Source organism: Rhinopithecus bieti, unplaced genomic scaffold (assembly GCF_001698545.2).
Source record: "Rhinopithecus bieti isolate Rb0 unplaced genomic scaffold, ASM169854v2 scaffold_42084, whole genome shotgun sequence".
Classification (NCBI taxonomy): domain Eukaryota; kingdom Metazoa; phylum Chordata; class Mammalia; order Primates; family Cercopithecidae; genus Rhinopithecus; species Rhinopithecus bieti.
In genome coordinates, this window is record NW_016818934.1 from 2,908,957 (window position 1) to 2,923,293 (window position 14,337).

The 14,337-nt window shown below is 43.5% G+C and overlaps 1 protein-coding gene across 14 annotated transcripts in view; it reads right to left on the reverse strand.

Annotated features, from left to right (window-relative positions):
- LOXHD1 (lipoxygenase homology PLAT domains 1) overlaps positions 1–14,337 on the reverse strand; it is a 132,095-nt gene that overhangs the window by 9,756 nt on the left and 108,002 nt on the right. For 13 of the 14 annotated variants that reach the window (XM_017857837.1, XM_017857836.1, XM_017857842.1 and 10 more), the window contains one exon: positions 4,182–4,352. In XM_017857837.1, the coding sequence (XP_017713326.1) occupies positions 4,182–4,352 (171 nt within the window). Of the gene's footprint in view, positions 1–377; positions 448–4,181; positions 4,353–14,337 lie in introns of those variants that run through there. The other variant, XM_017857844.1, reaches the window with a different exon arrangement.

Consider the following 14,337-nt stretch of genomic DNA (forward strand, 5'->3'; position numbering starts at 1 on the left):
CAAGGGAACCACATTGTTCAGTGGTTCAAACCACTGCCTTCTGCTTCCCCATGGGAGGCAATGGTTTGTTCTGCAAATGGGTACTGGTGAATTCAAAGGGAGATCCTGGGTGTGGTTAGGGAAATGGTTTGTCAGCATCAGCGAGGGAGGCAGGGAGCACTGGGAACCTGCATATCACCGCGATGGACTCAAGTAGGAAGTGTGAGAGATGGTGCGGGTGGGCTGTCCTACAGGGATTGAAATGAATTCTTTCCTAATAGTCCTAAGGATAAGGTAGAGAAGGTTTGTAAGCAAGGACATTTAGGTAGATTAGAAACAAATGTTGCTAGTCGCATCGGTGGTCTTTTGAAAGGAAGTTTCAATCAGCATATTTTCACCTTGCTTTCCCAGATGAAGCGGCTTGATAAAAATGTAGAAGGCATGATTCTCAACTTTTTTCACAGGTTGCTGGGAAGGAGCAGATGAAAGAGGATCAGGAGCTTGAACATTCAGGGCAGGTAGAAGTGATGAACCCCATCTAACAGAGATCTCCCGTGGGGCCAGCACACCCAAGGACAAGCCCCACTGGAGGAAGGCTCTTGGCAGTCATGCAAAGGAAGAAGCACATGGAAGTCACTAGCATAAAGGGGCCACCAGCAAAGCTACTGTGAGCTTAGGGGGCATGGGTCATAGTTTGAAAGGCAAGACAGGAGAGGAGCGAGCAGATCCCCCTTGAAATCTTGCCTTCATCCTGGGCATGGCATCTGCAGAGGGCAACGAATGAGCGATACAGGTTATACTGAAAGGGGAAGGGGCAGGATGCAGGGAAGATTCAATGTCACATTGTTCAAGGAGCTGCAGAATAAACAGATGTTTAGTCTCGAGACAAGAACTACAGGGGCATGTAATGGCCACGGAGGAATGCTAGGAGCATAGTTGGGCTTCCAGTGGGCATTTGGATTTCACTGTCTCGTGTTTCAGGACCACTGTTTATGTTGGGGAGCTCCTACCATGTGGGTTGGATGGGGCTGAGAGTCCTGGACCTGGCCAATCAGAATCCTCCCCAGGGAGATGCTCTCTTCCCTTCCATGGAAGCTATTGAGCTGGAATGGTATGGGATTGGAGCTGCGAGCAGCCAACTTCCACAATGTACTAAAACAAAGTTGACACATGGGAGGAAACAGAGCTGAGAGGAGAAGAAAGAGACATACTGAGATCACTGGAGCCTCTGGAGACAGCCAAGTCTCGGCTAGAGCCACCCAAGACTTCCAAGTTCTGGGAGCCAATATATTCCCTTTTGCTGGAGCCAGCTTAGGATTGGGTTTCAGGTACATACAACCAAGAGTCCTGACCACTCCTGAAACTTTCTGTTTGACTCCACTGGGACTACCAAAGGATGGATGCTTCAATAACATAAATATGAAGATGGATTTTCTAGTGGTGAAGCAAGCAGTGAACGTTCCATCCCTGGGGAGCTGACCTGCAAGCTGGACTGTATTTTGGCTGGAAATGTTGCAGGTAAGGCTGACTGGGCAACCTTAAAAGGCTTCGAGTGGGAGCATAGGGAGTGGGAGGGGCTGCAGAGAGGAAGACATTGGCCCTGCCAGAGGATGTCCCAGAAAGAGATGTTTCTGTCCTTCTAGGTGTGTGTGTGTGTGTGTGTGTGTGTGTGTGTGTGCGTGCGCACGCACGCATGTGTATACAAGCATGCATGTAAACACATGTGCATATGATCTTACTGTCCTGGCCTTTTTTCTGACCCTGGATCAATTACAATAGAATCTCTGGAAGTGGGACCCAGACGTTAGTATTATTTAAAGATTGCCAATGGTTTTCAGCTTTGGCTGCACATTGGAACCATCTGCAGAGGCAGATGCTCGGAGAGGGCAAGGAGCAGCTTCTAGAATTGCCAACAAGAGTTGGGGATAAAGGTAGAGAACAGGAGGCTAAATGAGATGGAGCAATTAATTAATCTGGAGTACCAGCCAGGCCTAATAAGGACAAGACATCCTGGGGCGGTGCAGTGGGCCTTCGATGTGTCACTTAACTTTTCTGGGTTTTTGTTTGCCTTATCCATGATACAGAGGTGTGAATTTGCACCCCCTCTATTTCACGGGGTGGGAGTAGGATTGCAAAGATCTATTGAGAACATGGATATGGAATGCTTTCATCCCCATAAAGCTCTGTTCAAGTACAAGAGCGTATTTGTTCTCACACACTGAGTGTCCAGAGATGCCTTGGGGTCAGTGATGTCAGCATGTAAGTGCCATGAGAGCAGAGTCTCTGTTTCATTGATTAGTGTGTCCCCAGAAGTCAGATTAGGGCCTGGCTCTTGTGGGTACTCAGTAAGAGTTTGTCACATGGTTAAATGAAGGTAGCTGAGCGTTGGCATGCTTGCCTCAAGCTGCATCCACGACTGCCTCCAGGGTGAACCTCCATCTGAGGACACAGGTGTGGCTGCCTGTCCCCTCATGGGCAGCCCAGATGGCATCACTTTGCTCTATGCAACCTCCCAGTAAAGAGGGATTGATTCAGGCCCTCTCCTGGCTATGCGTCCTTGCCCTCTGGTCTCCAGCATGCACACATCCTTCTGGAATCGACAGAAGGGTCACTTACCCTCTACAATCTCCCTGTCAACCCATATCTCACAGATTTTAGCAGAGGTTTGGCAGGGAATTTGTGAAGGAGACTCAGTGATTATGCTCCAAGCCTTACAACTCTCTACTTTCCTGGACACCAATAGCCTGAGGAATCTCTATTGCTCATCATGGCACTTGTGTAAGGTGCGTAAGGTTTCCCTCGAACTAGATTGTGAGGCTGTAAGGACAAGGAATGTATTTTCTTCCATTTGCCGAGCACCAATTGAGCACCTACTGATCCCCAAGGCCTGCAGAGCTGCAGAGGGCTACATACATGGGTGATGCTATCCCTAACCTGTGGGAGCTTTGGATGTATTGAGAGACTAATGCATGTGCAAAGGACAATACAAATAAACTAGAGGCCACAAAGCCATATGCATCATTCATAGCATCTAAAATAAAACTGGGCACCCAGTAACTTCTCAGGAGTGTAATTACACAAGTTGGGAGTCTACCTTCTGAATTAGGGCAGGAATTCTCATACAGGAATTCTGGATAAATGGGTGCTTGGCCCTTGTTTGAATACTCCCAGGGACATAGTGCTCACTACCTCTCAAGGCAGCTAATCTCATCATTGAGCAGTTTGGATGGCATGGTAGAGATGAGTGTGAGTCGGTGGCCTCCTTTCCATAGCCTACAGTGGTCCCCTGGAAGGGGCTGCCCAGCCAGGAACTACATTTCCCAAGTGCCCTTGCATCTGGTGGTACCACATGACTAGTTTGCACTAACAGGATGTGAGTTCTATTAAGGGAGTGTGCCTTCTCCATGCTCTTTTCCCATTTGCAAGAAATATAGAAGCCACACATTAGAAATGACTGAGATACAGACAGAAGGAGCTTGGGTCCCTAAATCACTCCATGGAAGACCTCCCACCAAACACACATACTGGACTGGGTATAAAAAGAGTGAAAAATGTTTTGTTGTGTGAAGGCACTGAGATTTAGGGGTTTGCCTCTTACTGAAGCTAGTGCTGCCTTAATAACTAAGATTGGAAAAATCCATTTCTCATATCAGCCTCTGCCTTTGACAAGCCTCTTCCAATCTGTTGGGCCCAGACCCTGGCATCTGTGAGAGGCACATCTCCCTAGGCTTTGATGGCCATCCCCTCAGGATCAATTACTCTTCCCCTTTAAATATCCCCTGAGGAAGGGACAAAAGGAAAGCCGCTGCTGGAGATACTGGCTTCCCCTGCATTCTGTTTCTAGGAAGTGTTGATTAGGCAGCTGTTGCCACAGGCATCAGTTGGATGATGTCCATGTTATAAAAATAAACCAGAGAGGACTCCACACTAAACCACCCAGCTCAGCCTTCAGGTCAGGGTCAGCTTGTCCCCAGTGGGTTTTCCTGCCACCTAATTAGTCCCTGTGATTTTGAGCCATGAGCTGGCATCAATGTTTCTTAGCGGTTCCAGTTTCACCAAATAGCAGTTAGGATGTTTCCTCATGCATCTCTCCATATTATTCCCTGCATCGGGCATCTGACCCCCCTCCAGCTGGAACAGTGTCTTCTTATTCCAGCACCATTCCCTGCCTCCCTCCTGAGCCAATGCTCTCCCCCACATACTGGTCTCTTCCAGCTCATCATGGATCTTGTTGTTGGCACAGGCAAAGTCGCGGACCGTCTGCCCGTCACCCTCACTCTTGGAGAGCCAGCAGTCGCACTGGAAGCGGAATGTCTCGTCACGGGAGTTGTCCTTCACATCAACATAGCTCAGATGCCAGCCAGGAAATATCCCTGTGGAAAAGATACCATGGGGACTGGAAACTGGATGTGCCTTCCCTCCCCTTTCGGACTTCTACATCCCCACAACCCACTGGCTGTGTGGCCCTGAACAAGTTATCTGTCCTCTTTGGGCCTTGATCTCCTTGTTGATAAAGTGAGGGGTTGGGTTAGGTGGTCTCAGAGGGTTCCTCCAGCACAGAGAATATAATTTTCTGCAAAGCCCTTAACTTGGGGTTCATGAACCCTAGAGGATCTGTGTATGGAACTTAAGCAGTCCATGACCCCAAGAAATTGTGCTGTAATTATACATGAACATTTTACCAGGGGGAGAGCTCATGGCTTTCATTAGATTCACAATTGAGATCTCTGACCCAAAATAGAATTTTCTGGAGTTCACTAAGATGAAGGATGACTTCTATTACTTCCTGACACCAGTATTTACCTAGTCCATGCCCATTATCTTTCCAGAATCAGTTTAGGTGTCAACTCCTCCAGGAAGCCTTCCCTGATGTCCCCTGATGACCCACTAGGCCTGCATCAGGTGTTCTCCATGCTCCTATAGACCCCTGCATCTGCCGTGGCCACACCCTGACCACCTTGTGTTGTCAGTATTTACATGTGTCTTGTCCTCCAAGCCATGAGCTCTTGAAGGCAGTGAGTAGGTCTTACTTGTTTTCATTTCTCTCATGCCTAGTGTAATGACTGGCAAGTAGCAGTTGCTCAATGAATGCTGAATGAATGAATGTGTCATGACTTGGCTAAGCTGTTCAACAATCGTAGAACAAATCCAAAGCTACTATTTCTTTTGGGTATGTTGCTAATATTGAACACATAGCTGCCCTTGTTATAATTGGCAGGGCTTCCCTCGGAAGTGTGCCCACCATAGCACAGCTATCAAATATGAATTGATGTGCACTTGCCTGCACGATGTAAATAGCATGCATGTGACAGCTGCATGCTCCTTATACCATGCACTGGTTCAGTTACTGTCTTCTCTTCAAAGTCCTTGAGAATCCTTAGAACCAAAGGACCCTATGCAGGAGGAAATCCCCGTGGTTTGGCAGGTTACTTGCTGCTCACTATATGTCCACAAGGAAACTCCAAGGGTCTTAAAGCACAAAGAGGCACAAAAAGATAGACGACTCTTGCAGTCACCCAAATCACAGGGGACACATGTTAAGGCTCAGCAGGGAATACACATTGGTGGTCCTAGTATAGCATCATTCCAGGTTGAAAAAGTACTTATGTTTTGTAAACACAGGTCTTCACTGAAGTGGAAAACAGCACCAATAGAGTTAAGCCAAATTTTAAAACACTTCTGTTGAGTTAAACAGTGGTCAGTTATTTATTTATTTATTTGATGGAGTTTTACCCTTGTTCCCCAGGCTGGAGTGCAATGGCGTGATCTTGGCTCACCGCAACTTCCGCCTCCCAGGTTCAAGCAATTCTCCTGCCTCAGCCTCCCGAGTAGCTGGGATTACAGGCATGCACCACCACACCTGGCTAATCTTGTATTTTTATTAGGGACGGGGTTTCTCCATGTTGGTCAGGCTGGTCTCAAACTCCTGAACTCAGGTGATCCACCCACCTCAGCCTCCCAAAGTGCTGGGATTACAGGCATGAGCCACCGCACCCAGCAGTAAGTTATTTTAACAATAAATTTGTTTTTTAACTCAATTAATCTTTCAATTTTTCTACATTAGGGCCAATTCCACCTGTAAATTTGCAAAATGGCTGCTTTCTGAGATGCTTCCTGATAGTGTCATGAAGACGAGACCTTCTGCTTCCAGTGTGACTGCTAGCTCTCCAAGATTAAACTACTTAGCAAGCCTTAATGCATGCAGTCTGGAAATGACGCAGAGAAGACCTGCTGAAGCAGTGCTCAAACACTTCTGGAGTGGAATATAGGAAGGAAGAGACAGGTAAAGAAGAAGGCAGATAAAAAGGTGGTAAGTTGTTGATTCTACTGGAAGGTGTCCAGGTGAAAGAGTTTTTGTCCTCCTCCCACCGTTCATCCTCACTGTCTGTGTGTGTGTGTGTGACAGAAGACACACACACACACACACAGATTCTACTATCCAGCTCTTACACAGTTTGATTGCTACAGACCTCTGGAGTGGGACCTAGGCATCAGTAGTCATTAAGGCTCTCCAGGTGATTCCAATGTGTAAGCCTGAGAACCTGGGCCTGTATCACAATCACCTGGAGGGTTTGTTATACTATAGATTATTGAGCCCTATTCCCAGAGTTTCTGATTCAGTAGGTTTGTGGTGTGGTTCAAGAATGCCCATCTCTAACTAGCTCCCAGGTAACGTCAATGCTGCTGGTTCTAGAGCGACACCTTGAGAACTACTGATTCAATGTATCAGGACCAGAGTCAGGGAGGTCTTTCTACAGAATCGTGGCAATAGGAAATCAATGGGAAGTTTGAACATGTGATTGCATGCGTAAGTGTGTGCATGAGTATGCTGGTGGAGGAGGATGGCATTACCTGGAGACGTGGGCCATCACGAGATTGTTTCTGTTGCTGGAGTGCACCATTTGTTGTGCTCTACACCCCACATGGTTTTCACTACAGAATTACACTTCCTGGGCTCCAGCCAGAATGGTGACAGAGAAAATCAGTGAGCTAAGGGGAAGGGTGGATTCTGGGATGGCTTTACCTTTATCCACATATAATTCATTGCCCCCACTGCATGGATGAAGACAACCAGAGTAGGAGCCTGTCTGGCCTGGGTTGCCCTGGTGCTCAGTGGCAGGCTGCCTCTCTTCCCACTGTGGCCCCCTTTCCCCGTCCTCTCAAAAATTGGCATTGTCTGACCCCATCCACAATTTTCAAATTAGAATTCTTCAGAGAAACTCCTTCCATGAGCTTTGTGCTTGCTGCTCACTTAATCGCCTTGTTTCGGAAATTTTGGGTGTGATTGACAGGGATCTTACCATGACTTTCTCCCACTAAGAACCTATCAAACATGCAACTGGGAACAGGTGGCTCTGGCAGGCTGATGTCATGTGTCTGGTTTTTGCTCGTGATGACAGCAGGATAGTAGATGGGTAGATGGATTCACAGGTACAGCAATGGCTAACTGAGTATCCAGCTCTAGCCACATGGTGAATATCCTACCTGGCCTTAGCGGACTTGTTAGTCTGTTCTCATGCTGCTGTGAAGAAATACCTGAGACTGGATAATTTATAAAGAAAAGAGGTTTAATTGACTCATGGTTCTGCATGGTGGGGGAGGCCTCAGGAAACTTACAATTATGGCAGAAGGCAACTCTTCACAGGGTGGCAGGAGAGAGAATGATGGCCAAGCAAAGGGGGAAGCCCCTAATGAAACCATCAGATCTTGTGAGAACTCACTCACTATCGCAAGAACTGCATGGGGGAAACCACACCCACAATTCAATTATCTCCACCTGGTCCTGCCTTTGACACCTGGAGATTATTACAATTTAAGGTGAGATTTGAATGGGGACACAGAGCCAAGCCATATCAGTGGACCAAGAAGGAACCATCTGAAATTGACAAATAATCCGTTGCTTTACAAAGTCTTCTTTTTTGGGGTTCTACTTTATTTTTTTACACAAAAGTAACAAACACTCCACACTATTTGACACCTTTTACTCACAAACTATATCAAAATGTAAATACTGACATTCTTTTTCATAGTTGCCTGGTATTTCATTGAATGTACATGCCACCAAATTATTTATCTTATCCTTGATGGTTGATGGTTAATTAGTTGGTATCCAGACTTGTACTTCTACACACAATGCTACAATTAATATCTTTCCACACGCATTATAGTCATCTTTTAAAATGATAAATCAGATTTTTTCACTTCTCCATATAAAACCCCCCAATGGCTTCTCATCACTGTCAGAATAAAATGCAAACTGCTCACCAAGGACTATTAGCATTGACATGATCTGGTCCTTTTCTACTCTTCTGATTTTATTTCATAGTACTCACAACTTCACTTACTCTGTTCCACCTACACTGGCCTCCTTTTTATCCCTTGATATATGAAGCCCTCCCTTTTCTTAGAAACTTTGCATCTACCATTCGGTCTGTTTGGAACTATATTCCCCAGGCTCTGAATGTCAACACCATCTCATTACTGAGGTGTCAGATCAAATATTCTGTCTTTGAGAAAGACTTTGTTAACAACCCTATTTGCAGAAGCTTCCTAATCCCCAATTACTTGCTGTCAATCATGACATGCCCACTTCACAATCTGAAATAAGTTTGTTTTTGTTTTCTCATATATTGTATAGTTTGTCTTCTTCCACTAGGTTGTAAGCCCCTTGAGAACAGGATCCTTTTGTAACCTGTCCATCTCTATGTTTCAATGCCTAGAACAGTGCTTGGCATATTATTAAATAAGTGTTTATTGCATGCATGGGTGTGCACTATTATTGAATAGGGAAGAATGGCTCTAATGGTGAAGTTTTAAGAGTGGATGGGAAAAAGAATTCAAAGCCCTAGCACTGAGTGGTGGCTGGCCTGTTCTAGTAGAATTGATGATTTTATCTCACATTTTTCAAAGTTTTAAGAAAAAGGCCTAGAAACTCTGAACCAGTGTGAGGTCCCAATCTTTTCAGGCAAGAGATGGCAGTCTCTGGATGGGAGGGAGACTGGCAGCTGCTCCCTAGAGTTCATCATGCCATCTCCTGCCTGTGGTTCCCCAGTGGCTTTCCACATCTGGTGGGATAAAAGGGCCCAACTCTGTGTTTACATATTTAGGGCCTTCTTCAGCCTGACTCCAATCACCTCATCTCTCGCCTCAATAAGGAAGAGCCCTTTTACAAATCCCTTATTGCAGTGAGATGGATTTAAGCATCCCTTTGGCATTTCCTCTCTTCTCATTATGGCACCCAGCTTTCCCTTGCTTTAAATACCTGCCTATTGTCCTCTGGAAAATTTAGGCCTCATTTCCTCTGGAAGGTCCTCCAAAATCTCCGGGCTCTCAGTATTTTTTGCTTGTCCATTCTCTTGACCATGAGCACAGACATCTTGAGAAATCTCTGTTATTCAGGTCATGACTATGCCCTAACTTTTGTGGCTGGTGTTATGTGTATGCCTGACTTCTCTAGTGAGATTTTAGGGGAGGAGAATCATATCTTAGGAGCTCTTAATTGTATCACAGTGGTATGGACTTAGCATTCAATAAACATAGAATTGATCAATGATTTTTACTTTCTAAAGTGAACTGTCAATTCTTTGCTCCAGCACAAACCACTAAAAATTCTTCTCAGGTAGGAGGATAATTTTCTTCACCAAGCAACTCCATTCTTGAAAATAATCTTTGGCAAGCTAAGGATTCATCTAGGCAACTCACATTTCTTTAGTAAGATCAATAAATGGTGTGAAGTAAGATATGGAACCATCCCACAGCCCTAGCTGTGTATGAATATGAGAATCTAGCTATTATTTTTCCACAAATACTTTTTCACATATATTATCTAAGAGGTCATCCAGAGCAACACTCTGGAATCTGGCAGATCAGGTTGCAGTCTCAGCATATCCACCGAACTGAACACATTATAATATCCCCATGCCTCAGTATCCTTACTTGTACAATGTGGGGATTGAAATAGATGACTTCTGAGGTTCTTTATATTAGGCTGGTACAAAAGTCACTGTGGTTTTGGCAAAAACTGCAATTACTTTTGCACTAACCTAATATTTCTATGAATTTATATTTTTCAAAAGAAAACACATAAATTCTTTCTTTCCTCAGAGCCTTAATTTAACCAAAGAAGGCATGAAGAACAAGATAATTTAGAAAATAAATACTCTGGTTATAATTTGTTCAGTATTATAAAAGCTATGTGGGTAACTGGAATTATGGAGAATTAATCACTTGTCTTGATTTTCCTCTATGAACTATATTTTATGGTAATCAAATAGCCTGAGAGACTTTTTTAACAGAAAAATTCTAGCTACTAAATGAATAAGAAATGAAAGAATTAGAAAATCACCATTTGTAACCCTAATTGATCATCACTGGATGAGTCCATTAGATGAAGAGTTGTGAGGAAACTTTATAGTGGAGTAGTCAGGCTGGCAGTCCCTATTTCCACTGTTCAATGTTAGCACCAATAATAATGGGACTTCTGTGTACTTCATATTACATCAATAAACAGCATTTCCTCAATACATTGTATCCCTCACAAACTTACTCAGTATACAGTACTGAGGAAATTTACTTATTTTCCATATATTCCATACACAATATTAAGAAAATTTATATATTACATAGTATTGGGAAAATTCGCCATGGAGTGGAAATTGAACAATACAAATAAATCATTGTTAAGTATGATAATGGTGGTGTAATTTGTAAGAAAATGTTCATTTTAAAAAGAGACCAGCCTGACCAACACGGTGAAACCCTGTCTCTACTAAAAATACAAAAATTAGCCAGGTGTGGTGGTGCGCACCTGTAATCCCAGCTACTCAGGAGGCTAAGGCAGGAGAATTGCTTGAACCCAGGAGGCGGAGGTTGCAGTGAGCCGAGATGGCACCGCTGCACTCCAGCCTAGGTGACAGAGTGAGACTCCATATATAAATAAATAAATAAATAAATACACACTATGTTTGGGGTGACATGACATGAAGTTTAGCATTTGATTTTATATCCCCCAGCAACCAAAAGAATAAATTTTAAAAAGTATGAAAAATGAAGCTGATGTGACAAAGTTCAATAGTTCAAATTTGATAGTTCAATAATCAATAGATTCAATTATGAATCAATAATTCATAATTCTTGAACTTGGGTGATGGCTATGTGGAAGTTTATTACACTATCCCTTCATTTTGTGCATGTTTAAAATTTTCACTAAAAAAGAACTATTGAATAGACAAAAAAGGTTGAAAGGTAGATTCAGAGAAAGAGAAGATTGCTATGCTTTCAGTTAACTAAGCATTTGTCATCTGATTTATATGGTATTTGTTCAGAAATCCCCATCTTTATTGTAGAAGACTCTCAAGCAAAATATATTTTTCCTCATAAATGTCTATGCAAGGGAAGTATAAGGTATCTGGAAAAAAATTTTAAATAAACATAAAAAGTATGGTATAGAGAGAGGCTAAGGACATGTTTAGCCATCTTAGCTTGTATTAACATTTAAACTTCCATCCCTGGAGGAGAAAGTTACCATTAAAAGGAAGTTGGACACAAAACCTGTCTGTCCTCTCTGTCCCTCTCCTAAACCTAGTATTTCAACCACATGGGCTCAATAAGGATACAGCAAGGCCAGTCACTGTGGCTCATGCCTGTAATCCCAGCACTTTGGGAGGCTGAGGCGGGTGGATCACTTGAGGTCAGGAGTTTGAGACCAGCCTGGCCAAAATGATGAAGCCCCGCCTCTAATAAAAATACAAAAATTAGCTGGGTATGGTGGCACACGCCTGTAATCCCAGCTACTCGGGAGACTGAGACAGAAGAATCACTTGAACCTGGGAGGTGGAGGTTGCAGTGAGCAGAGATGGCCCCACTGCACTCCAGCCTGGGCGACAGAGTGAGACTCTGTCTCAAAAATAAAATAAAAAAATAAGGATACAGAAATCTTCCTTTTCTTGATGAGCCTGAAGACCTACCAGTGATATTATCCTGGTTTCAGACCCAATGTCTGTTGAAGGGGAAGAGGGCCACTTCTTTGCCTACAAGGAGAAGAGGATCACATCAACCACTCAGGATTTCTTTAAACCCAAGAGCCATTATGGGTCCAAGGCAATCAAATAGTCTTTTGCTATTCAAAGTGGTGGTGGGGTGGGGTGTCAAGTTCTTTGGAAAGGCTGGCATCTGAGTAACAACAGTAACTAGTCACAAGGTTGGAGTGGTTTAGAACTGTCCACGGTGCTGAACCCGACTCCTTCAGATTTTGACCGTGACGAGATGGAAGGAATTGGCTGATTGGAGTCACGTTTCTGCATGGTAGAAAAATGCATCAAGAAAACTGAGAAAGTCTGGATATGTGTGCAATTAGTGTCTGGGAGGAGGGGCAGCTGGCATTGGAGGACTTAGTCATGAGTCTGAGTTTCATGGCCAGGACTCAGCTTTTTTAAAAAGCACTAAGGCAAAAGGAACACTGATTCTGGGGAAAACTGAGATCCCTATAACTGAAGCATGAAAAGACAGGGAAGGGTCAGAAAGAGAAGTATAAGTATAATTAAATTATACAAAAATATATTAAGTCCTTATTATATTATAGGCAATGTTATAGGCATTAGGGAAAGAACATGAACAAGACGATAGTACCTGTGGAGCGAACGCTCAAGTAAAAGAAACAGAATACACATGTAGTTACAGATATGTCGACTGTTCTGGGAGTGGGCTCAAGCAAGGCAGAGCAATAGGAAGAACTTTCAGTGAGGAAGTGAGGACATAAGAGAGCTTCTAAACCACAGACAGGCAGATATAATCATGGCAGAATGCACGGTGGGAGTTAGGTCACAAGGCAGAGGTCTCTGTGGCTCGAATTAAATGACAATTGCAGAGTGGGATCAGAAAATAATCTACAATGCCTTTCAGGTCTGGGTTTCCTCTCTTTTTCATGTCTAGGGGAATAATTGGTTTCTTTGCCCCAGTTATTACCAAACTAATTTCAGGGCTGTGGAGACACCAGTTGTAAAAGTTAGGAGCAATAGTCTTGCTAAACAGATCACTACTTGACACCTACTTTAGTGTTAGGACTCTGGGCCACCCAGCCTTGCTATGCCTTAAGCTACTGCAGTTAAACTCTGCTGACTCTAGGCTCTCAGATGGGACTGCACTCTGATTTGGTGAGTTTTATCTTGGTCCAGTGGCCTTGAACATTTTCCACTCAGTAGCAAATCCTGAGGTAGATTGTTCATATTGAGACCCCAGGAAAGTCTTTATTCTTCCCCAGAAGGCTCTTACCTACCATATTATTTTCCTAGGCCATCAAAAAAATTACCACAAGCTTGGTGGCTTAAAATAACAGAAATTTATTCTTTCAGAGTTCTGGAGCCCAGAAGTCTGAAGTCAAGGTGTCAGCAGGTCAATTCTCTCTCTGAATGCTCTAGAGAAGAATCCTTCCTTGTGTCTTCCTAGCTTTGGTGGCTCCCAGAAATCCTTGGTGTTCCTCAGATTGTCACTGCTATCTCCAGCTCCAATCTCTGCCTCCATCTTCACATGCTCTTGTTTCGGCATCTTTCCATGTTCTCTCATCTTTTTATAAAGACACAAGTCATCATTGATTTAGGGCCCATTCTAAATCCATGGTGATCTCATCTCAAGATTGTTAATTAAGTTGATCTGCAAAGATTGTATTTCCAAATATTATCACATTCTGAGGTTCTTGGTGAAGAAGAAATTGGTGGGTGGGGAACACTATTTCACCTATAACACCTACCCTTGGATAATTACAAATGCTTTAACAAGTGTGTCTGATATAATTGCTGCATCTAGAAACCCCTCAATCACCTACAGGGGAGAAAGATATATATGTGGAAGTCTAGAAAAGGATAGAATTCTGGAGCCATCTATTTAGGATTCAGAAACTGCTACAAACTGATGTTCAACATCAATTTATTTATTTAGTCACATAATTGTTAAATACCTACTAGATGCCAGGCTTTCGGCATACAAATGTGAATCAAAGTTTCTACCCTTGAGAGACTCAAAAGTCTGCCAATTATGACTGGCAAGACAATTACAATTCAGCATGTGAGTGCTAGATATAGAGGTATGAGCAGAGAAGTTTAGGAGCACAGGGCAGGGAGCATCTAACTTCATTTGGGATAATCAAGGAGCTTCATGGAGAAGGTGATATTAATCTGGATTTTGAAGGATGCATAAGAATTTAGCAGAGGAAGGGGATTGCAGGTGCAGTTATCTCTTAGGTATCTGTGAATGTCTGTTAGCTTGGGCAAAAGATGTAAGTTACTTCATGCAAGGTGAAATTTAAATAAGGGCTGGAATGAAAGTTTAGAGATCTAGGAAAAAAGAAGAGAGAGAATAACAAAG